This window comes from Branchiostoma lanceolatum, chromosome 11, assembly GCF_035083965.1.
Source record: "Branchiostoma lanceolatum isolate klBraLanc5 chromosome 11, klBraLanc5.hap2, whole genome shotgun sequence".
NCBI lineage: Eukaryota > Metazoa > Chordata > Leptocardii > Amphioxiformes > Branchiostomatidae > Branchiostoma > Branchiostoma lanceolatum.
The window spans coordinates 10046644-10072619 of NC_089732.1; the positions used below are offsets into that span (position 1 = coordinate 10046644).

The window sequence follows — 25976 nt, forward strand, 5'->3', positions numbered from 1 at the left end:
CACATGAATGCAAACGACATCCTCATTTCTTTGATTTGATCATGATTGGACTCCAGGTGCAAATTGTGGACAGTGGATGAATACCAGGAGGCATGAGCAAGGAAGGGTCCATGTAGCATCCGTGGGCGATATGGCTCTGGACAAATGTCCACCCTCACTTTCAAAACATTTTCTTCTGAGAGTAGCTTGGAAGAGAAAAGAAGTGAGCAAGTGGTAGAAAATAATGATATTCCTTGACAACCGTTTTGAGTGACAGTAAGCAACCACCGAAGAAAAGTGCTGTTTCTTCTGACAGAAAGACACAAAAAAGGTAAGACTTGCTAAAACTGCTTTGATGGCTTTGGTTTTGCCTGGCTTTGATGTAAAACTATTGAGCGCATAAAACATAATGCTTACAGACCTTAGGACTCTACTACTCTGAGATGCCTTGCTTTGTAAAAAGGAAACCATATTAAAAGAAAGGATAACAGTGTTCGGCACATAGGCTGACTTAGTATATTCTTGCTGTCCTGTTTTTAAGAAACTGTGACTTTAGAAAGTTTAAATAGACGGGCCCTTTAACATAAGTTATGTGCTACAGTTAAGCTTCCTACTGAGGTTTTATTTCTTTCTACTGGTGTGCTAGTCAGACCACTTCCCTGCTCACGGCTACAGTAGGTCGAAGTTCAAGGTCAGGATGGGAAAGTGCAGAAAACTAGTTAGTCCCTGTGCCAGTGACTTACACTGACGTTGTCCTGGAAGGGAGGGAGTCCGAACGTTCCCCCGGGTCCCATCTCGCCCGCTTCCCTTGGCGTGCCCGGGCCCGCGGGGTTGTTAGGGGAACTCTGGAAGGACAAGGAAGATCACACCAAAACTTCAACACAGAAACATTGCACTCTTATTCACCAATTATAAGTAACTCAAATAGGCTCGCCCCTAAAGCATTGCCAAAAAGCAAAAAAGTCAGATTCAGTGCTTACATAGCAGTGCACATTTGCAATTCGAATCTAAATGGATAAACTGCAAAAGTAGAAAAAAAGCCTGGGTGAAAGCACAAACCTTTGGAATATGATCCATATCACCAGATCCTAAGGGAGGAAACCGAGATGTTAGAGTTTGGTAAAAGCAGTTGGATGCTGAAAAAGTACTTGGAAATTTGGAATAGAATGGAAGTGTGACAAGAACAGAAAAAGAAGGCTACACACTATACACACTAGATAGTACACAAAGCTAAGTAGCTCATATCATGTTAAGGAAAGGACCCTGTCCACCCCTATAAGTGGCATAATGTGGTTGCCTAATGGTAAGACGGTATAGCAAGCTGGATCAGACTATTGTGAACAGTGGGGGTTAGCAGAACAGACAACACATCCAGCGATCGCAGACAGGGAGGCTCTACGATAGGTAAGTAGAGGAACAGAGAAGCACTTGGGTTAAGGCCTTGCTTCAGAGCACTCACCGTTGATAGGAGGAGAACGGATCGACTCACCGTTCATGACTGGAGAAAGGACTTGGTCACCCATGTTCATGGGGCCGTCGGGGCCAGTACCCATGGGAAACTGCTGCAAGGACAAGAGGAAAACTTCAGTGAGATACCCGTCTGTGAAAAAACTGTGAGGACATGATGAAAACTTCAGTGTGATACCCATGGTAAACAATTGTGAGGACAAGCGGAAAACCTCAGTGTGATACCCATTGCAAACTGATGTAATGGTAAGAGTGAAACTTCAGTCTGATATCACTATCAACTTCTCCAATACTATGTATATTGTGCTTTTACAAATGTCAACATTTTCTATGACACGTAAGTGATAAAAATCTTCCAATGCACCACTCATCTTCATTCAAACTGCTCAAAGGTTATTTTCAACATGACATCACCCTGCATATCTCAACCTTAGTTAGAGGGGTGATACATATAACTTTGCCAAGGGCTATGGCTGCAAATCTCTTCTACCTTTCAAGCTATCCTGTTGAAAAAGAAAGAAAGGAACAAACCATGGGGCTTACCGTAGGCATGTTGCCACCGGGAACGTTCTTCATCATTGCGTAGACGTTGTCTCCTGAATTTGAGTCTGCAGCAAAACAAGAAGGAAACACGTGTTCTACAACAAGCCTGGCTGATATATGTTTATGAAATGTAAATGCTTCCCTAACTCTTGGACATTCAAGATCTTTCACACAACAAACATAGCCAATATTCCTTCTGCTACCTTCTTTAGCACAATTGTGACTGGTTGGCAAGAACAACTTTGGTCGTTTGAAAGAACTTTAACATCTCTGACACTCTAGATCTCTAACTGTCGTTTGAAACAACAAAATGTTTGAGTACAAAGTATAGGAAGAGGTGGGAAAGTCATTAGAAACTGCAAGTGTTTGATCTAGATCTAACACTGACACATTTGGCAACCAAAGAAAAAAATTCACAACAGCATGCAGAAAGTAATCCTGGGAAGTCTGCTGAGCTCCATGCATATCCTGTACTGTACACGTATGTAACATGGACCCGGTGGTTGTTGGTATTCTGCATCTTATAGTTATTACTGAAGTGTTGAAAATGTTATTAACCAAGGTCTTACTGTCACAAATAAATGGCGAACCAGATTCATTCTTGGATAGGGCTAAATCCTAAGACAGAAAATATTGTTTCTTTTTATACATTCCAACTGGAAGAAAAGCCAGAAATCATTGTCATATGTCATGATTGTGATTTGATGAGTCTGTGACAGTTAATGTCAATTTCAGTTTTGCGTGCCCTATCCAACGGACTGTCCCGCCGACACCCCTTGACCTTTGCGCTAACAACCACCGTTCCGTCGCCTGGTTTCTGACATTTCAGGCAGGGCGTGTGCACGTTACCTGGGGGCAGGGTGGTCGGTATGCGGTTGTTACCCGGGGGATGGGGACCATTTCCTAGGGGGCAAAGGGCGCACAATCAACAAAGACAGAACACATGCGAGGAATGCCACATGCTACAGCTAGCCCAACAGCAGTGCCACTTACCTGCATGCACAACGTAAAAATCATATCAACAAGCGCTCTAAAACAACGATTAAGCATTTACGGCAAGCACGTACTTACCACACAAAGAGGCAAAATGAGAAGAAGAGTTCTGTACTTACCTTGCGGGCTAGGCATGATGGGGGTTCCTGGCGGGCCTCCTCCAGGGGGACCCTTTGTAAAAAAAGGGCAAAGGTCAAGATAAATCTTAATTATAAACCATCACTAAGCAGCAGGTGGCCAGACTTGTGACATGTAGTATAGTACAGATCAAAGTGGCCAAAGGCCAGTTTTCTTTTGCAATTGAAAGGTCAAAAAAAGGGATTGTTGGATACAGTTGGTCCAATCAGAATTGAGGACACAGAGGTGTTGAGTAATAAGAGGTTTCTACGGTCTACACTTTGCACCTGACTCTGAATCACACAAATTGCAGTGATGAGACTCACATGCATTTGTGCATGAGGTTTGTAATACATTGTAGTGTATGATAAGTGACAACTACACAATCTTGACTACTTACCGCATAGTTGCCTGGTGAAGAGGAGGAATAGTTTATCTGTAAAGAGAAGCTAGAGTTAGCCAAGTGTTGGACATTTCTTATCCATAGCTGTGACTGCTCAGTGCACTCTTTAACTTCTTACGGGTAAAAATCAACATCAACACACAAGGATGTCTTATGTTTTTGTAGTCGTATGCATCGTTACAAGAAGATATCAGTCATGGGAAGGCTGTATGGGTTAAGAGCTAGCTGTATACCTCCTAAATCATGCCAGTAACAGTAACAAAACTTGCTGCTTTGTGTGCCACTACCTGAGGTATGATAGAAGTAGAGTAGAAAAGAGGAAGGCTTACTGTGGATGTGTTGGGGTTGCCTGGCCACGGTCGCCCTCCCGGTCCACCTGGCGGCCTGTGGGAAGGGACGCACATCCGTTACTCTCACGCTTCATGACTTATGACCTTTTCTAGGTACTACGCAGAATGCAATGGACAAGCCAGAAAATACTCTGACTCCATTTAACTAATATATCCCTAATCACTCTTATTTTTATAATTCTAAAGTAGCTTGCATAAAACAATAACATTAGGAGCAAGATGCTGATGACATATACATTTGTAAGAGGATCTGTTCTCATTTGAATATCTTTACTTGCTTGCCATGATTTGTCTATTGGTATTTTTGCTTTCCAGACTTGAGTGGTCTGGTAAAGGATTGTTAATGCAATTTCAGTGAAATCACCGACCAAGGAATCGTTAGTATCTAATATGCTGTCCTATGTCTCTAACTTGTGTTAAGTTAAAATTAAGTTTGGTATAGCAAGATTGAAATAAATTTTAAGGGAATGTTTTTGATACAGTCACTGTATACATAATAGCAGACAAGGATATGATAGCATACAACAATTTCTTGCTTGTGGTTTATTTACATCTAGAAGTAATGTACATGTTAAGACTTTTAAAAGATGTGTTCCACAATAACATACATCTGCCATTAGATTGGGAAAAGATGCCCAGGCATTTTTCTCTAGCTATGTGATACTTGTTCTGTGTATTTGCCACAAACCAGAAGATAAATTGCATGTTGCCACCATGTAGATAGCTACTACTAATACCACATTGGGATGAAAGCCTTCTGAGTCAAGCATTGGCCGGCAGATTCTAAACAGTTTAGACAGAGGGCCCTCGTGTCCCGCCCGCCCTCCCATCCTTCTCCATCTTTCTCTACTTTCCCACAAGACACGCCACTGTCCATTTAATAGCCTGTGAAATTCGCTCTTTGGAAGATAGATAGAGCATTAAGGCTGCAATCAGAATTTCATTAAGGCTGTCAGAACCAATTGCCAGCCATGGACGGAAACTAACTGGATATACTGCAGGGAATGGCAACTTGATGGGTTAGGCATGGGCACTACAGGAAGTAGGCAGATTTATTGTGGACCCCCCTCCCCATAAAATGCAGTTAACTGTTTCTCATCACTCTTTTCTTTTGATTTGATACGGGGAGTGATTTTTGTAACTTTCAAAATCAATGCAACTTTTTCATGTGGTATTCAGCTAGTTTCTTGTTAAAAATGTATGTCTTGAAAAAAAGCATATCATAATTCCATAAATGTTGTTATTCTCAGTTTGAAGGAGACTTTCCCCCCCATACATATAGTGATTTTTGTTTATGCCCCCTAAAACATTGCAATATTGTCCCCAACAGGATAAAAAGCTTTCCGATTCAGAACTCAATACACCAACTGGAAAATCACATGTGCAGCATAATTGTCACACATTGTCTTGGATGGCTTGTTTGTCTATTGCTGCTGTTTTGCTGTGTTTTTTTCTGAGTACAAAAACAGATGGAATGGTGAAGTGAAGAAAAGGTTGCAGTACCATGGCGGGCGCTCGTCGTCATGTGGAAAGACCCTATTAAAGAGAGTTTAAGAAAAAAAGAAAAAAAAATTTGGTTGCTGGTTTGAAAGGAACGTTTTCCAAAATTCACAGAATCACAAGTTGCGTTTACATTTTTGGCACACCCATCTATGATATGTACGTACGCGTCACATGCACTAGACACATATCACATAACGGGAACGGCAGATAAAGAGACAGACAACAAGAGGACATGGCACGATTACAGATCCTACCCGAACCACCAACATTTACTGTTACTTCTGTTTTACCATCCCACAACATAACAACACTACATATGGCAAAAGGTCGGAACTTAATTTTATTGCACCCACTTTCAATTCCTAATTCCTCCTTTTCAATTTATAGAATCAGCTTTTGGGGTTGACTGACAAGCTGAATTCTCTGCCCTGGTAAAAGGCATACTTAGACTTAGAGGTCAATGTTTAATGTGCAGTACTGGAACCTCAAGTGTTAGTTTTGTTTTCGTAACTTAATAATTAAAACCTAGTATAAAGACCTTTTGCCACCTGAAAGTCACAAGATCACAACTCAGAATCCCAACTGAAGACAGCAAGGTAAAGAAAGCAGGTAACACAGAGAAAGGACATAGAAATGCCATCCAAACTTAACGACAGTACTGTGTTTTGCAACTCTATGGCAAGAACATTCAATGCCCTAGTATCCTGCAAACATGTTCTAAATTCCAAATGGACAAGCTGTGAATGGCGCTTTCACAACTACAATTCTTTCAAAACTTACTCTAGATGTCCTTTTTGTTTTGAAACAGCCATATTAAACATCAAAAGGCTTGTCTTTCCAATGTCAGATGTCCACTGTTCTGTGCTCTAGTATCAGCAGGATAGTATGTAAACGAGTTTAACTTTAGTCCAATGAGAGGCCATCTCCAATCACATGATCCATTTCTTTGCTATGATTGGGTCATTTTCCTGGCAAACTCTTTTATTTGGCTTTAGCATTACAGGATACTAGGGCTTGTTCTTTTGCAGGTTTATAAATGGGTTTCTGGAAATAAGAGGCAGTACTTACATGTTCATGCCTGGTGGTAGGCCCCCTGGTCCCATACTGTTTGGTGGTGGCCGCATCCCCACTGGTCCCCCATAGTTCTGTATAAACGAACAAGAACTTCATTTCAGTACTGCATGGTCTTGCAAATATATACATGTGCAATCCTTAAGCATGGAAAAGTTCCTTTACCTTTGACTCATTCCCTTTTCAAAAATGTACTAAAAGGTAGAGTCTCATCGATAACCAAGTGACTTAGCCTGGATACCAGACCCCCATTTTCTAAAATATCTCACGATAGACATTTTACAGATTGGGGGTCTGGCATCCAGGCTAGCTAGCGGGTGCAGGATCGAGAGATCACGGGTTTCATTCCTGGCAATCCCGACTAGATCTCGTGTCCTGGGAAAGGCACTTTTCACGACTTTCCTCACTTCATCCAGGTGTAAATAGGTACCTGACTTTGGTTAGGGATGGGCTTCACCTTTCCATACTACATATATGTATGTCCAAGACAGTGTGGATTAACAGCACTCACTGACTCTACAACTTTTACTTTGGCCACATAGTATTTTATGTACATACCAGTTTGAGATGTCCTTTCATATTGTAACCTCTCATATGTGGATATCTTTCCCATCTGAGTCCCTTAAGTACACATGGCCCTACGGGTTGCGTGAGTTATTCATGTACAGATCCAGGAACACACTGATACCAGGAGAGAACATAGAAGGGCAATGCAAAGGCCACCTCTGTAAATCTAATTACAGCATGTGCAGACAAGGGCGTTTGGGGACTTAATTTGGTAGGACGCTGTTATAGTGATTTACTTTCGGTTTATTTTTCTGCCTTCAGGGTACAGGGCAGGAAGTTCAGATCTCCGTAGAGGTTACTGAAAGGCTGGCAAACTCACTTGCACAGGACATGCAGAAGTTTGGTTCTCTTGGGTATGTATATGGCCTCCTTCTCTTGGGTGCTACACATAGTATTTCAAAGAAACATCAACAAGGAGGGCAAGGACATTGTAGTCCTTTGTAGCTATAGCCCTTTCCTTGCTGACTGATGCTGTAAATTATAGGAATTTGGTGAAACATTGAATGGATCAGGCTAAAAGGAGGACGAAGGTAAGGGACTGAGTCGATTCCAGAAGACCTTTATCACATACATTTTATATCGTGTTTACAACAGCATGTTACAGGATAGCCACAGGGATCTTCCTCAAGAAGGGAACAGTGATGCTGCTTCAGTTAGGGTATTTCTTCCAATATTTCTCCAGCTAAGCCTATAATTTTGCTCAAAACTCGAGATTTTATTAATTGTAGACAAGATGCAATAAGTTGCAGGAAATGACTTTGATTCATTTATGTCTGGAATTAAGGCAAAATGCTACAGCTGCTCTCAACCCCTCCAGACTTCCCCCTCCACAACAACCATCCTGTGCTTGGCACCCTCCCCCCATCCTGCTCTATATTTCTGGGGAGATCCCTGTAGCCACATGTATGTGTTGTACAAAAGTCAGCTGTCTTGTGATGAGTAGATTCCTAAAAATCATACATACAACAACAACAACAACAAATATTAAAATACGCGTCAGCGTCTTGAGAGTCACTTACCGGTAAACTTACCGGGTTCATGGGCATGCCTCTCGGATGGTTCATTCTCTGCATTGGCCCTGGCATGCTGGGATGGCCTGGAGAAAAAACAACAACAACGGAGCCTGGTCAGGTATCTGTGGACTCCCGAAAAAGTCCCTGTGCACGCACGCACGCGCACACATTCACACCCACAATCACACGCACACCCACAATCACAAGAAAAAGTAACCTGGGAAAACTGGTTTATGTCTCTAAGAGCAACTTGATAAGCAGATTCTTTAACAGAAGACAAATGTATTTACAGATGCCCTCTGTATCTGTATAATGAATATCTTGATGCAACCCCTCTAGTATAGTGTCACACAGTTAGGCAGCAATGTAAGGATTAATAGTTAAACCATCACAGTAGTACTTGTAACTGTTAACTACAAATGGTTTTAACGGCTTCATTTGTAGTTGTCAAAATTGTCTTTGCATGGCTGCAATACCTAGCAGGATGATAGTAGACGGCAGAAGCTTCCATTCCTAGTTGGCTTTCACTTTTTTAAGCACACCTGAAGCTTCATCTCAATGTGTGATGCTGAAGTTACCTCTTGGAGCAACACTTTGCACAAGAGGGTATGGCACATGATTTCTCCTCCGTATGAAGTCCCTGGATGGAGTGCATCCTCGAGGAGGCAACCCTTCCTAAGAACCCTTCCATCCCCTTCACTGTCCTTGAAGTCCCCTTTCCAGGCTATCGGGGATTACCCACTCACCTGGGTGAGAGGGACCGATGTGGACGCCTTCTCTCATGGAGTACCATCATCGCATAACCATGGCCAATTAGCTCAGAGGCTGCCGCACCCTGACCTGGCGCGGGCGCCTGACCGGTCATCGGATCACCGCTTGTCTGTGGACTATCACACCGTGGAGTTGTCCCTTTGGTGTACCTGTTTTTCTGCAAGCCAGTTCTTACACATCTTTGTGGCAGAATGGGAACTCCGTCAAATTACCATATAGGGACATAGAAGACTGTTCTTCTGGCAACCCTTTCAGCAAGCTGGTCATTACAATTAGAGACCCCACGCTCATTTCTCCAGTCCTCCGAGCCTATTAATCCAAGACCTGGGGGTAGCTCTGCTAAATATGTAACATCAAATGAGACCATTTTTCATATGTGGCCAATTATAAGACCTGGAGAAGATTTATGGCGAGCCCTTCACTGTGACAGCAGCCTCAGCAACTTTTGACTCCAGGTAGGGTGGCACAATTTCCATGCAAATCTGGCGGACATAGATGATCCGTCCTTAATGAAAACTCGGGGCCACCTGTCCTACTGGTTTACATCATCACCAGACTGTCGCTGTGTCTCGAATCCTCGGGGTTTGATTTTGACATTTTCGTTTCCGATAGGCTGAAAAGGTGAGACGGAATTGTCCATCATTTCATTTCCGGTTAAGAGAAATTAATCATAACTAAATTAAAAAATTAAAAAAACAATGCTCCAACAGAATAAGGATAGCGTTGAAACCAACTGCCAAGAACTACTTGTAAGCCAAGAAAATCGATGCTTTCAAAGCTGTTGACTACATGAATACATTTCTTGAAAACACCCAGACATCAGGAGATCCTTGTCCCTTGGCACCTCAGAGAGCCACAACAAGCTGATAAGGAGCTTTAATGAAGAAACTGGATCTCTACTAATTAGGAAGGCAAGAGGGCTTTAGGTAGGTAAGCAGCAGGAAGGGACACATGTCTCTAGTGTTCCTCCCAGCTCAGCCAAGGATAGAGCAGACTTTCTGCTTGTTAAAAGGTCCAAGTTGTTGACTGTCTGGCAAGAGGTTGAGTGACAGAAGAAAATCCAAGAATTCCTGCTGTCTTGTAAGTGTGCATTAGGACGTAATCCTTCTACAGCAAGGCTAAGGCTATGACAGGTATTTAGGAGATATCACTATCCTTTCTTCAGCCTTTCAATCAGAATAAACACTACTTCCTCTCGACAGGTTGAAGGGTGTAAGGGACATGAAGATTCCCACCATTACCCAGTTTGTACCTATTACTAGAACTCCTGACAGAGCCCATGACACCTAAACACACACAAGCGATGTAAACATCTGTACATCTGTGGCATCCAACACTATCCAGTGGGACCTTCATTAATAACAGGAACTCCAAATAATCTTAGAGGGGCTGAGCCCTGCAATTATCCGGCAGGCTTGGGTCTCTAATTAAACATAATTGCTGATGTAGATCTAAAAGGGAGCCTGGAGGAAGGTATAGAAGTCAAGATTGCCTTTAGCACATTGTGCCCTCTGTTGCTGCCATGATGTAATTGATGCACTCAAGTGCGTTCATTAGGAAAGGAGGGGGAGAGAGTGGTGTGCACTTACTGAGCTGTCCCTCGCCCCATCTGTGTTAATGGCTTCCTGTTGAAAACTGTGATGTTTCCATGGCTCTGCTGTTTCTCAAGGTTTATTTACCACTTCTGTTCGACCCACATATCCTTCTGGGAAAGCGTAGCCGGCCCGTACTTACCGTCACGGGCAACCAGGGGCGAAACGCAGCTAGATGGACGTCCAATGGCCTTCGACATTGCGCAGGAATTACTGTGGTGACAGGGGGGACTTACACTAAGGTGAGTGGCAGTTTTTCTTATTTAATTGGCAGAACTGCTTACAGAACAGCTGTTACAAGCTCGGCATGTTTCAAAGTGGAGAACAGCAATGTTGTCAGCCATCCAAGATGATACTTTGTGGAATAATGCATGGGGCGACGATTGCTTTCAGAATCCAATTGTACTATCAGAGTAATCACCTCTTCCTTTTAACCTGTGCGACTCTCGGAACGAACGACAGCGTGCCGAGTTCACCGGCAGACCGAAGTGGCCGCACGTTACTCGCAGAAAACGTGACGGCGGTCTGAAAAGAATAATTACCATGAAGGTTGATTGCGCCGTACATGTTATTCACGCTGAGTTAGCTATCCGACCCGCCAATATTTCATTACTTTCATAAGTCACATCTGCATCATTTATAACACGGGGAGATATGATCCGGGGGAAGCCAACGTGCCCCGTTCCCTGCCCTTCCTGCATATCTGCATGGAAATGGAAGGCAAACTATTGAAAAGTAATGCAACTGTCAAGACCGCTGGGGCTCCATGGTAACGAATGGCCTCTCGCATCCATCTGGATCAGATCTTTACAAAGCACAGCTCTCTGCTGATGGAAATCTGATCGGGAGGCAAAAGCCAAGCTGTGCTCCAAGAATACTTCATTATATATCGGAAATTAGTGGAACACACAAGATATTGCCTCCACTGGAAATAAATAGGCACGGCTGCCACTGTTACTAATCTAGCTGCAGGCTCCTACCTGGGGTAGTAATTACTGCTCTTTTATGGTGTGCTGCGATTTCCCCAAAGAGGGACTGCTAATATTTCATTTACAAGGGACCTTAATGCTAAGCTTAATCTATAGAAAATCCATTAGTACTGGTGTGAGTGTTCTAACTCTCCCCAGCTCTCCCGCCTGCCCGCCGCCCTCCCACCACCCAGCAGGAAGATCAGGAATCAATCCCTGTCTAAATGAGCTCTCCGAATTGAGTGCATTATCTTGTAATAAGCACATAGTGGAATGTAATTAAATTGGCTGGAAACAATGTTTTAAATCAGCCACCAAAATGCCAGAGAAACCTGGCACAGGCTGCTGATTTGCATAGCCACACTGCATGGCCCGCGATTGGTCACGGCTCTAGCCAACCAGTGTGCAGATTGGCCGGACCACACTGGAGGCATTCACAGCATTCTCATTACACATTCAAATCGGCGTGTGAGTGGCACTCTGTCTGGTTGGGTCACCACTGTGTTTAGGAATTCACATCAACAAAGCTGGCCTGACAGATGCAGTGGGTCCATGTGGCTTTGACTCTGTAGGATCTTCTTGTGTGCTTGCACACTGACTTCACAGTCCCAGTCCCAGGATCAGCTACCCTGACTGCTGAGGGCGGGTGTTGTTCACAGATTCAGGTTGGTGGAACGTCAGTTTTCCCTGTTGTCATGTGTAGAGTACTGTGTACAGCAACGTCGCAAATCACGAGGCATGCTTTAACGTAATTACGCTAAGTTTGACAGAGGAATAAATTCTTACATCTTCCTTTCAACAAAACTGTTAGCGCCAATCCTTGCCCTCCAGCCTGGTCTCGCATACCGTAAAACACTATTCCTCTGGCTGACGTTGACGCATGGTAACAAGTTTGTTGTCCCTGTGTACCAACCGGCGCCCATTTATCAAGAGATAATTACTTCTCTAGCGCTCACTAGAGAGAGCTCTTGAACCACACTATCGACCAGAAGCCTTTTATTTCCTTGGTGACTATCTCTCGGCGGAACCCAAATGGCAGGAATCCTCCGATGATCCATGCCACCTTTTGCATCATTCCCCTAATAAGTGGATAGCTACGGTTGGTCAGACCCAATCTGCACGCCGACAGCTCACCGCAAGTTTCGGCAAAAAAAGCTTCCTCACATACTTGCCTTCATTACATCTCCATACAACTGCAAGGCTCACTGCCCCCATTAGAGGATCCTACTTCACCAAGCATAAAAAGAGCGTCTGGGTGCTCTTCTACTGGAGCTAAGCCTCTTTGTACATTAGACCCTCCTACTCAGGCCATGGTTCAGGCTACACTTGTGGCACAGCTGTACAGAGGGAGAACTGGTCTCTCTTAATGATAGCTTCACTCAAATAGGCTCAATTTAGACAACTCCTTCAGGACCAAACTTGTGCTGAGCTAGGCCATTAGCCGCACCACACAATAAAGGCCACTTTAGTTCTCCAAGAGATAAATTGTAACTTTGTTATCTTTATGTATGAGGCAGTGATCAGCTTCATAAATAATAATGGCCAGTCTCTGGCCTAACAAATGGTAGGAGCTGGGGGCATGTTACCCGCTCTTTTTACTCATGAAGGCTTCACCTCAGTCCACACTCAACATACACATGTTCTTGTTAGCTGCTATTTGTCATGCATAGGCCCACTTGCCTCTCTGAAATCTGATCCTGTACCCTCACCTCTCCCTGGTTGCCAAGGAAACCCCTTGAGAACCACACCCCTGCATCACTCTCAACTACATCCAAGGGTCGCTCTAAAAACTCCCAAGTGTCATTGTCAATATAACTCGATGTGCGCAGATCGTGACATTTGCCCGCACTGTCGTCTCCGCTTTGGTCCGCCTGTTGTCGGTAACTGTCCTGATGTGGTAATATAAAAGTTATTGGGAGTCGGGAGCCCTCCTTGTGTGGATGTCTGCCTGCTATGAAATTGGATCTGGACATCTGACGTGAATTTATCATTGCAGGGTGTCATCACAAGCCGCCAGGTCCCCCCCTCAGGGGCTCGTGTTACCGAATGCATGCCCCGCTGGATGTGACTCTTCTGTCGTTTAATGCACGGGCTTGTCTCGTCCCCCTGACCTTGCTGGGTAAGTACGGCTGAACTTTACCATTCCCTCCCAATTCCCGCCGAAATTAGACCCCGTTTTGTGATCTGGGAGCGTGACAGACAGCCTCTCTCAAGCCTCCTACTGGAGAGAATCAGGGCTATAATGGATCTTCCATGCTGACACATTAGAACTCAGGCGGCTGGGACCTTCGCTCATTAGTACTCAACCACCCTATGGGGAACTACAGTCAATACCCATCAATGCTGGGCCAATACCACCTCTTTCCTTTGTCGGTGCCCCCTGTAACCCCAGTGCCCTCTATATGCAGTTATTAACAGTTTTGCTGACTAGGTGCTACTGCAAGGAAACACTGCCATGCACCTTACCCCTGGAGGCTTGTAGGTGTGAACATTTATCATCATTGTCCAGTGGCTGCTAAGACACGCAGGTTGGCACTAATGCCTTTCTTCATGCATTAATAGTGCCAGCATTTCTAAAGAGGGTTTTATCATTTCATTCAGTTCCCCCTTCAGGACGGCAACACCTGTTGGAAGGTGTAAGCTGGTGATGACAGCTGCAGCAGCTGGCACCTGGATAACTGAGTGGTGCACCTGTCAGCGATGATACGCACTTTTCCCACTTTCCTGTACTCCAAACCTCAACACAAAGGGCACTTTGAAGGTAAGACTTCCCCCATAGCCTTAAGAAATAATACAGTTTACTACACTGAATGTACTGTACTATATTGGCAGCAAAAAATACAGGTGCAGTAGTTTATAAAAATTGTTATTTTTCCTGAATATGCTTTCGAAAAAAAAGGGGAGGAACTTTTGTCATTGAATCAGACTTTAAACTGAGGATCAAAAGAAGTAATTGTGCCTAATCTCTAACAATCACCAGTCCAATTAAAAAAGGGAGGGCTACATTTTTGTAAGATGACCCCAACCAGTTTTTCAATTACTCAATAATGAAGTCTGTTCCTGCACTCTAGAGTTAAGCCTACAACAAACCATCTCCCTCTTATCTACATCTTCAGGATATTGAATTCCGATGATGTCAAACAATTCTTTAACAAGCTATACCTAGATCTATAAGTCTAAGCTTGGCGGTTTCACGTTCTCATTTGGGAGTCTGGCTTTTTTCTAAACGATCTAACAGGGAGAACATCATTTTCTAGGAGTACGATCACAACTTGGCTGAGTTACAAACTTTTGAAACGTAACCAGTTGGGGGCTTATTAGTTTCAGTCTTGTTGTTTCAGTTCGATTTTGAGCTAAGCAAGACCACAAGTTGTACGCAGTTTAAGTCAAACCAATGACTTCAGTCACAGTGTGGTTTCAACCTTGCAGAGCCAAACCCAAGCAGAAATATCGAAGCAGGCAAATTCCCTGCTAATAACACAGAGGGATGTGAATGGGTAGATCTTGCCTCAAGTGAGTCATCGCTCACACCTACGTTACCCGGATCCACCGAAAAATGGAAATATATTGGTCCCTGCCCTCAGCAACTTTTTATTCATTAGTTGACTTGAGAAGGCTATCAATCCGCCAGCGTGCTAATAGAGTGGGTTTAAATACAGTTACAGGTATGCCTACCCAGAGCCACTTTATCTCTAATGCAAAAGTAATTACCGCAAATGGCAGGACTCGTATAATGCATTTTGCTGAAGGAGGGCCACTCGGAATACTTCACTTGGCGGTCTGGGCCAATGTCAGCCCCAGGGACGGTGCACTTCTATTAACCCAATAGAGGTTTCAGTTAATGTAAGTCACAACATGTTTCATATGTATACATTTGTGTGGCCAAATGCAACAATGATAGAAAATGGTGTCACATTTTGCAAAGGGAACTCTAGTCCTGCTTGTCACCATCTTTTATGGATATGAAATTCCATGAAGAATTACCTTTCAAGTCGGGATACATTTTTCACTGCCATGCAGGCAGTTTTGAGTTCTGGTGGCGGTACACATTTCACAGCATGAATAGCTCAAACTGACACAAACACTCCCTGACAGTCAAAACAGATTCTTCAACAAGGTTGTAAGATTATACCCTTGTGTAATAATCAGGACTATTTCGTCTGGTTCCTCTGACATTTTGATGTGAAATACAATGCCAGTGCTCTCCGGGTTAATTGTTTCATTTCAAAGTGGGGGCCAACAGTGCTAAATTTCCCCTCATTAGAACTACATTATCGAAAGGCTTCCAACCTAGCAACATCTGTGCCAGCAACACCGACAATAGCACTGCATTTGAAACCCTGTCATTACCGTGATAACTAGTGATATGCTGGCTCTTCTTTAAATGAAACTTAACCACGGCTCACATAAACTCGCAACGGTTTCCCCCCGAAAATCGAAGCCCTGCTTCCATTATGATGGAGAGCGTCCCCCGCCCTGATGAGATAAATATGAAGTTACCGTTATCAATAGATAAATCAGTCTAACAGGACAGGAATCAAGCACGCCATTCAGTATCAGTCGAATCAGCAATATCAGGCCCTGCAATTCTCTCAGCATTGATTGCGAAAGCTGAATGCTATTAAGGCTTCCTTTGTTAGATGAGTCCCACTGAGTGACTTGACATAACTTGGCCTGGGGGAAATTGACGTTCCGCAAAAGAGAAAAGGAGACAGATCTTGTGTGGCGAGATGTGAATCTCAATTAAAAATGGACGTCTCCGAAGGCTACACGAGATATGCAAACCATGTCTCTACAGGGAAACTTAGGAAAACTTAATTGCAGATGTAGGAAGATCTCTCTATGCTTAAGATTGGGTCTATTCATAACTCCCTTTGTTTGAAGTATTGAAAATCAGGAGATCCTCTTGATAGCGATAAGGCTCAGGAGAGCAAAGCACAATAACATAGACGTATTACCCATTAAGGCTAGAGATAGGCCTATTATGGCTAAATGAAAATCTATCACACGCATACTTCAGTCAAGGATGCAGCATTTTATCACACACTGCATGGATATGAAAATTTTCGCTGTCACATTAAAAAGGCAATGTTATCGTTACATATCTGCTTACCTGACGGCCGCTTTTAAACGAAACAGTCAAGTATACATGTATCGTGAAGCAGAATAGAATAGAAAAGTTATCAACATCTACCTACAATTTTTGTAGTGAGTAAATCCAATTAAACAAATTTCAAAATTCCATTCCGCATAAAGAAAGCATTTTGCAATATCGTTTCTCACAAGCTTTAAATTCTAGTTTCTAATTTAGATCAGCAACGTTTCAAAAAATCTAGTTGAGGAACTTTTCTAATTTACACAAGCAACTTTTCCAGTAAATGAGAACTGGTGTATTATTGCTTTATTTATTGAGATTCACCACATTTGTGAAAGGATTGACAAAACAGGTGACTATCACCTTTTCAAGATGTCAACCCCAAACCAGTTTGAACCACTCACACTGGGATGGACTAGACTGACTGTCATCCTAGTTGGTTTACCATGGATCCGATACGTTCCTTACGTACCACTAGTTTGTGAGGGGAAAACATAGGAGCTAACTAGGATGACACTCAGGGCAGGGATGGACACCTATCTTATCATTAAGTGTGGTGGGTTCTTTATCATGCTTGAGGTGGCACATAACATAGCTAGTTATCTTACCTTGAGGTTGTTGCCTGGTGGGGTCCATGGTGTTGGGGAGAAGTGGCTGCGCCCCAGGTACCCCTCCTGGAGGCTGCACAGAAAACAAAACAGAGAAAAACTGTCAAACACAATAAAATAACCACCAATAATACTTAATAGGAAGTTTAAGATCACTATACTCTATGAACAGAAAGCAAAACAGATAAAGACTGTCAAACATCATAAAATAACCATCCATCTACACATCAAGGGACATAAAAGAATACAAGTTATTAGGAGGTTCATGATCACAGTACTACATGAACATTAATTTTTGTCCCTGTGGCGTGATTGGTTAGGGATTGGTTAGTGGTTCTGCTTTTCACGCACTGGGTGGGAGAACAGGTGGTAGATCCGTATTCCCAAACTGCTGATTGGACACTCCTGGAGGGAGCAGCCTCCGTAATGAGTACTGTTCACTGTCTTCTAGTTTTACCCGCGCCGTGAAAGAGGTTTGGATGGACGGAACTGGTCGCTGGTTCATCACTTTACCAGCAACTCATCAACAAAGTTTGTAGGGCGGAGCCACTTTGTGTCAAGTAGAAGTGAGTGATGATCAGATTAAGTTCCAATCAAAATTCCTGGGGAGCGCTGGCCCCAGAACCCCCCCAAGCACCCTTGTAAACCAACTGTGCCGTGATTGATGCAATTCATTTCTCCGAGTGTACTTGGACCGTCCACCTGGGAACTTCCCGCGCCCTTAAAAATGGCCGCCCTGATCGCTTTGAACATGAGGAGTCAAGTAATGAAACTTTGATAGCCCGCAAAGCCGGCAGCACTCAGATGCGTCTTAAATTATCGCATCGCAGGCGTCAAAGCTATATTTAAAACCTGTCAATATGCACATATTATAGAGGTAAAATATTTTCCAGCCAGACCGAACTGCATTTGAAGGAGCAATTACCCATAAATAACAATAGCGGAGAAATTCAACGAGGCTCTCCAATATAAAAGGCAGACAGAGTAATCCACCAAGTTAAGCAATTAGGAAAAATCAATGTAAATTATTTACAGGGTCCATTTGAAAAGTATTTGGCAAATAGCTTTTTCCTTTTGAGTACACATTTGACCAATTTAAAGGTGGGCCCTCTCAGTGGAGTGCTCCTAGCTGGGTGAACACACATAATGCCATCAACAGCCCTTCTTCCCTATTCAAACTCATCACAGCCTGAGACTTACTGATAATATGGCTCCTCTCTGTGCTAGATAGGTTTTTGATACTGTGTGAGCACAGGCAATTTTCTGCTAAGGTGCTATTGATTCAGCGCTGATTTGCCCCACTAGAGCGTGCAAGCTGCCTCTGTTGCCCCCCTCCCCAAGTATCCTCCCCCCTCCCTACTTGCAACGTTCTGGAAAAATTGGAGGTTGTATTGTCAGCAAGAACTATATAAATTATGTATATCATTGTGAAAATTAATTTGGATATTCCATTATCAAAATGTATCGAAATTGAGGCTGGTAATCATACTATAATTCAGTAGGCTCAAAACAATTTTCTGCTGGCACTGTTGCCCCCCTCCCCAACCTTCTCCCCCATGCTAAAATCGTAGTGGAAAGACATTTTTGAAGGTTGTACTGACAACAAATAAATACTTTGTGAAGAGTACATTATTTTACAGAGCAAATAAAATCGAAGAATGCACTGTCGTAATGTATTTTAAATTTAAGCTAGTAATAAGACAGTAGGTTCCCCCACAATTTTCAAATTGTGAATATGCCAACACTTCATTCTTTTTTTTACAGGATTCTGGGGGGTAGTGTCCTACCGGATGTGTTACGTCCATCCCACCTAAACTTGCAATGGTCCCTGAGTCCCGCTTTGATGTTTAAGAGAAGGGCAGCTACATACAGAAAACCGACATCCAGGTATATAAATTTCATTGTTGTCCAAGTGCACAGTTTCCATTAAAATGCATACTTTCCAATGAGAAAAAGTCTCCTTGCCATTGTAAAACTCTAACATTCCTCGCCCCTGACTTTTGGCACGGGGAATTCGGAGACTGGGACGGTGTCCCGTTGGCCGTTGCCATTGGCAACCAGAAAGCTTCGTAATCAAGGACAGGTTTTAATCACCCCCCAGCCCCTTCCTGGATAGTGACCTAGTTTCATCCTATCTTGAGTTATGGCTGGTGTATCTCTACATGTCTTAGGGGAGGGGAAGCTGGGATGAAGAAAATATTGCAGCCTGTCAGGTATAATCAACTTGGCATTACTCCCTGGACCATGAAGGCTGTAGGGGTACCAAATGAGTCTAATGCTTTATCACAAGTTCCCGGTTCACACTGGCCTTCAGAATATGTCACCCCTTGGGTGAGCCTCCAAAATCAGCGTACTGAACACCAATAATGACGCCCGCTAAGCTGAGATTTAACACAGAAAAGCCAGGTACTTGATGCTACCAATTTTCCAAATCCTCCCACTGTGTCATCCTCTACACCAGGCAACAGGTCCAGGCCTCCAGATTAACTCCAGAACTCAATTAACTTTTCCAATTACCCAGGTTAATAGTTTGGCTTCCCTTAAGATAAAGAGGATAGGATTAAAGGGTGTTCAACATTAGCTACATGGCTCCAAGTTTCCAGGAGTGAATAATGCTGGCGGGACCTTCCCCCACTGGGCACCCAATGGGTGGTGAGATGCTTTCAATTCTTCTCCTGTCTTTACAGATAAAGGGGAGACTGATTGATTTGCTAAGGGGAGAAGTTGAACTCTTTCCCAGGCTTCGCATCGCTTCTAACCATCACCTCCAATTTTCATTACCTTCACTTTTAGCATATGGTAGAAAGAGTAGCTGTGAGCAAGTTAGGACAAAAGCTGTGCTATTCACCAGCCTTCACCCTTTCACACCAAAATGGGCATCTGTCCAGAAGTCAGTTCTTCCTTTCAAACTAAGTACAGTTGCAAACTAAGTACAGTTTTCAAACTAAGTACAGTTGCTGCTTACTGAACAATTGAGTCTGAGGAGAATTGGTTGCACACCGCCACTATCAAATGCTCTGTGAGGCCTAGAATTGAAAATGGTTTCACATAAACACATTTTCTTTAATATTCTTATCTATGATTTTAAAAATTATAAAAATTACTATGATTAACTTTTTGTTGGCTGTGAAGTCAGGAAGAGAGGCAGATGTCATTGGGATAATGACTGTTATGACTTTAGATACAAACTTGCATCTAATTATTCCTCATTTCCACTGGTTCATAAAAGGGCTTGTCTGCAGGTGCTTTCTCACAGCTTTAACATTAATTAGCTTGTTGGGAGAGGATATAAATAACACAGAAGGTGGCTTGTTACTGGTTCCACAGACAGAAAAACATATCTGCTGCCCCTGGAGTAGAAATCACTGCAGTTTCGCCTAACAAGGCCAGGCAGGTGTGGTATTCAGCTCTAATTTCACATGTCCGCCAAAAGACAAGACAAACGGCTGCATATACTTCTTCTTGAACAGCGCTAGTGGTGCTTGTAATCATTCTTACTACCAGCATTTCACCTGTCCCGTTCCTACACATTTATCATGCTTTAACAAGTAGCTAACAGTCGTACAATTACTTCTCTCATCAACTGGATTTACTGTACTTTTACTGATATAAAAGGTTTTCCCTACCAAAGCCCCAATGGGCGGATATCAGCATATTTTCTCTAACAAATTCCTCCTGTATGGCTAATGTAACCCTCCTGAAGGTAAATTCTAAATGTCAATTGCGTTTGGTATGCTCCCCTTATCAATTATACAACGCTGGGGTGAAGAGCATAGCAGGGGGACTGTGCGTCTCCTGATGACAAGCCACTAGTAGTGCCCCATTTATTACCAACCCGGCCCACTTGACTTTGGCTAGTTCACCTCCTGGGGTGTCCTCCTCTGAGAGGCAGTGTTCTTTAGACAACCCCCTCTCTCTTTATCGGACCCCCTGGAGCCAGATATGTTCTGGTTGGGGGAAGAAATGCCATATTGTTTGGGCCAGAGACCTTGAATAATCAGATAAAGGCAGATCTTCCAAAAGACTGCTCGATTTAATTAAGCATGGTCGGGATGTGATTAATGTCCAGGACTGGCAAAGTTCATTTCTCTTGGTGGGGTTTGGACGCTCCGACGTATAATTTCTACCAGGCTAATACTGTAATAGTGCTGGAAAGTGGAGGCTAATGAAGCACATTCTTCAGCCACAATTGCCTTGACACATATGCTGGTGGTGTCTGCGTGCGTCCCCTCCCTGGCACTCAATCATTCCCGCGCCCGTCCTCATCAGTTTCACCCGGTCTTGACGGAGAGGCGATGTGGCGGTAAGTCATGATGAAAAGGTGAGCGGGCCCTTCGTGCCAAGGCTCTTCACCCCTCACGTAACCCGTGTTTATTTCCAGCAGTAGCTTCGGCCTGTGAGCCCCGTTTTCTCTGGCGTCTGACACTCCTGAGTGCTACACCTGGTAGGCATGAGCAGCGTCTGCTGCCTTTTGTTCTGCAGTGATTTGCTGCCCCCTTGCTTGTGTCTGTCCTCACCACCACTGACTCCTCTCTGACATCCCGGTACACCCTGCCTCTCGCATTCTGTTGTCATCTTGTTCATCACAAGTTGGGACGAGGATATTTGAGCTGGCATTTTTCTTTGTGCTGCTGTATGAGGGCTTAATCAATATTGCGCTGCCTCTTATAAACCCATTAATGTGGAATTACTGCTGTCAGGGGGGAGATTGAGGGCATCCTCTTATGTCTACAAATGGGGGATCAAATTTTTCCCAGTCCCTTTGGTGTTGGGATCTCATTAAAGGGATGGCAGCAGCACAGGATGGCTGTGGATTCTCTCTCTCAAGGCCTTCCCTCATGGTACCAGCTTTATTTCTCTGTGTCTCCCTACATTGTGCATGGTCAGACCATTAGTTGGCTACCCTGGGACTACAGCTTTACCCAGCCTTTCCTGTTACACTTAACTGGAGATGATAAAACGGAGATTCCAGTTGTTGTGTCATCAGTCGGGGAAGCTCCACCCGAGATCGTTCTTTTTGTCTGTTCGCTATCCTTGGAATTAGGATACCGAGCAATTCAGACTAACACCGTACTTCTTTCTCTGCTTGCAGCGACGAAGAAACAACCCGAAGACACGAAGAAACAAGACGAGAAGGCGGACCTATCAAAGAAGCACTGAGAAAGAACCCTACCCTGCCAACCATGGACTACTATCACTCAGAAACAGGTATGTTACTAATTTTAATCATGGTCTTTGATAAATGTTATTACTTCTTCCAGGGTAATATTACATGGTGCAGGAATGGTAAGAAGAACATAGTTTTAGGTAAGCCCAGACACAAGCAATTGGGAAACAAACGAGAGACAAACTCTGCCAATTATCTTGTTTGTCTGAGCAACAGAGACAAAAATTTTTTCCTTGATTTGCTTAATCAGGTTCTTTTTTCCCCCTCAATTCACCAAGGACCAATTAAGGGAATTGAGCACCCAATGAATCCGGCCTTTTCATCATGTTTGGGAGTAGAAGGGACAGCATCAGGTCTCAAAATCATACCTATCATTCTTATACGCTCGCATCTTCCCACAGTTAGGAAGGCGTAACAAGAATTGATGAGAGGGCTCAGATCACAATCCTGGCGAACTTCGTTTGGCTGACAAACTGCTGTTCGGCCCAAATCCACAGAATACCTTGTTAAGGCTTGCACCGTGCCATCCCAGCCAGGTGTTTCATACACATACTGCTTGTATTTGTGTTGGAACAATGAAGGATTGGGGTCTGGCCAGTCATAATAGGTTCCTGAGGTACTGTAGGAGGGCTCTCCTGCAGCTGCTAGCCCGGCCTGCCTGCCAATTTACGGGATTACCAGAGGAACAGTTAATGCCAAACTGAACCAAATGTTAGGATTTATGGAGCAACATTTTTCACTGCAGATAAAAAGCGCATTAGGGAGGGGAGTTCATGCCCGGTGCACTGTATTGTTCATCTGTGCCGACTGTGAAACAATCAGAAATTCTGCCTTGGAAGCACGCTCGGGTGTCCGGAGTTACGTTTGCGCACAAACCTCGGTAAATCACAGGGGGAACCTTTTGGCCTCTCCATCCATAAAGGTGCTCTGTCGCTTGTGCCTTATTTTTTTGGCGTAGAGATTTTTCGGTAATAATTGGCTCCCTTGCCTAGACACACAAGTTACTTCTGCCTTGCACAATGGGGGTCTGTCGAAATGCCAGGCGTATGAAGGCCATCCATCACTCTTCCTTTACCTGACAACCCTACAACAATGCCACAGATATGGGGCTGTAATTTACAATTAGAGAGATGCACTTCTAGCCCCATCTCTCAAACGTAATTTTGATGTAGCCCTAGGTGCTTTTGGAGCTATCCCAACTGCCCTATCTACTTATCTTCACTCTACCATCAATCAGTCGGGTAATACCGATCCCTTCAACCCGATCCAATACTAACCCGCTCTTCCGTATGACGGCGGGGCTCCATTTCCCCCAAATGCTGACAAGGATTAAATCACCCCAATCAAAGCTCTAATCTTCAATAAGACATGTTAGAATTGCCTGATATTGCCTGGCTGCTGATATTGGTGCCGGGATTCCCCTATCAGGCACCGCCTCTATTGGCTGTAAACACCTGGTATGAGATGACTTGACAAGTTCCAGGATATGAGATGGAGAGATGAGATGTTGTCCAGCCAGGCGAGACAGGAATAAGTGGCAAAGAACATGTAGTGTGTCAGTCCTCGGAACAGCGATGGAACCAGCTTTGATTCACATCAAGGGGGACTGAGACAGGCTGCAGTACGGAGATACCGCTTTATTCGCCCCCATCTCAGGCGCTTCAAAGGGAAATCTTTTCTACAGCGATACATCTTTCATCTTTGAAATTCGCTGAAAGGTAAGGCGGCTTTTTGTTGCTTGAAGAGTGACAGTAAATTGGGACACAAACGTCACTGGAAATGGGGTGGGGAGGGGGGAAAGGCTATTGCTGGCATATTGCTCTTCATTCCAGAGAAGACAGGCTGTCATGGGCTGAGCCTGTGTGACTAATAACAGAGCATGACCCGGAGGTGAAAGGTCAGCAGCAACCCTTCAAGGCTCACTTTTCTTTTGTTATCTTTGATTGCTACTGTTGGGATCCAGTACCACGGCCATTCCTCTGCATCTATACATTGAACTTTGGAAGGCCCGGGAAGTTTCAAGCCCATTTAGCGGACGGACAGGCCTTATTCTCATTTTGACTGACCCCTGCACAGAGAGGGCTTGGACCGGTGCCATTGTCCCCTAACATATGGACATCAAGATCTTCAATGACACACTGTGTGCAAGGGTAATGCTGTTTTCTCTTGGTGTTTCTAACCGTCTGGTTTCCTTCAAACTCATGTACTTGCTATTTATCAAATAGTAGCACTTTACAACTAATAGACTTATTGCATTTAAGAGAAACAGCTTCTGCACATGTTGGTTTTGGACAGCATATGGTTGAGGGTCGTTCCAGTTTCAGAACAGCATACAAGGCAGGATATGGGAGACAAGGTAGGGCAGACAGTGATTCCTTGGTAGAATTTACAAACTGTTCTGTCTTTACTTTTATTGGAGTGCCTAACATATGCAGTTATTGTCATCTGCCCTTTGGCCATTTCAGTCCTTTATCACAGGCAGTCTTGTATGTAGATGTGGGTGTTTAGTTGCATCGTTTGTATGGTAAAAGAAAACTGCTTGAAGTTTGCTGTGTTTGATGTTTTACTGGTCATTTACCTCATCGCATACTGACTGACTGCATATCCAGTTTCAGTCATAGACTAAAAATGTAGACATGGGCAAAAAATCCTACCAAGCGAACCTTTCAACAGAATTTACTACTTCTTGTAGGCATCCAATCTGTAAGTTTTATATAGGATGGAAACCATTGATTGCAGAAAACAAGGATTCCATGGGCTTGATCCACTGGATATCTGTTGTTTTTGGCATGCCCTTGCTGGAAGGCAATATCCTATATACTCCATATCCTCCTGGGTTTTCAAGGCTGGTTCTACCCATTAGAGTTGGGGACTGATCATGATTTATTGTCTTATTATCCATTTGAAGATTATCGACTCATCCTCTCCGCTGGGAAATGGTCTCCATTATCAAATGATTTTCCCCCCTATTCAAACACTGTCTTACTATAATCTTGTGTGTCATGCACATTTACATATACCTAGTCAGGATCCTTGGTTGTCTACCATCTCCCACCTTTGCTAGCCCCCCCACCACAGAATGCATACATAAGCTCAGGTTCGAACCACACAAGAACAGCAGCTTTAGACTTCAGAGGTCATTTATATGGAAATGACTGACAATTTTAAGCAGGATGAAGTAAGATTTTCTACTTGGATGGGTTGCCTTTGGCGAGACCTGTGCAACTGCTTTGATCACCCAGATCTCTGTTAATCAATATGACAGCGTGCCCAAAATACCCTTGTCTAAACATTCTTTCTCTGTGTGACATGCTTGTCTTTACATTCTCTGCATGAAAAACAGCAACCACATGGGTGTGCAAGGTTGTCTTTATCCTTTGAAACTACATGTGTGGTAAATTCCCCCTTTACTACATCTACAGTACCTTTTACTGTTTCTTCTTCCAGTTATGTTCTATTACTTCAGTAGTGTTTTGGGCATGTCTGTCTGTCTGTCTGTATGTGTGTATGTGTGTGTACATGTGTCTTTCATCTCAAATTTCTTGTATAGCAATATCATATCTACTGCCTGGAACACATGGCTAGAAGCAACTTTCAGAAATTTCATTTTGTAGTCTAGGTTTATAATGCTGTTTTCATTTTCTTTAGCTTTTACAACTTTTAGGAGAGTGTGTCGTTGGGTGGTACCTTTCACTTAAACTGACTTCTATCATTTACAGGATTTACACAAGTTCATGTGGTGAAGATTTGGACTTCTGCACTGCTAGCC

The 25976-nt window shown here is 43.6% G+C and overlaps 1 protein-coding gene across 15 annotated transcripts in view; it reads right to left on the bottom strand.

The window, feature by feature from the left end:
• The window catches only part of LOC136445234 (single-stranded DNA-binding protein 3-like), a 78653-nt gene that overhangs the window by 3642 nt on the left and 49035 nt on the right, over nt 1-25976 (bottom strand). For 5 of the 15 annotated variants that reach the window (XM_066443122.1, XM_066443118.1, XM_066443115.1 and 2 more), the window contains 12 exons: nt 17041-17113; nt 8013-8089; nt 6424-6500; nt 5356-5388; nt 3832-3886; nt 3500-3535; nt 3102-3153; nt 2839-2892; nt 1990-2054; nt 1439-1541; nt 1039-1067; nt 723-824 (listed from right to left, as the gene is read on the bottom strand). In XM_066443122.1, the coding sequence (XP_066299219.1) occupies nt 723-824; nt 1039-1067; nt 1439-1541; nt 1990-2054; nt 2839-2892; nt 3102-3153; nt 3500-3535; nt 3832-3886; nt 5356-5388; nt 6424-6500; nt 8013-8089; nt 17041-17113 (756 nt within the window). The remainder of the gene's footprint in view (nt 1-722; nt 825-1038; nt 1068-1438; nt 1542-1989; nt 2055-2838; nt 2893-3101; nt 3154-3499; nt 3536-3831; nt 3887-5355; nt 5389-6423; nt 6501-8012; nt 8090-17040; nt 17114-25976) is intronic. The other 10 variants (XM_066443119.1, XM_066443113.1, XM_066443126.1 and 7 more) reach the window with 7 other exon arrangements.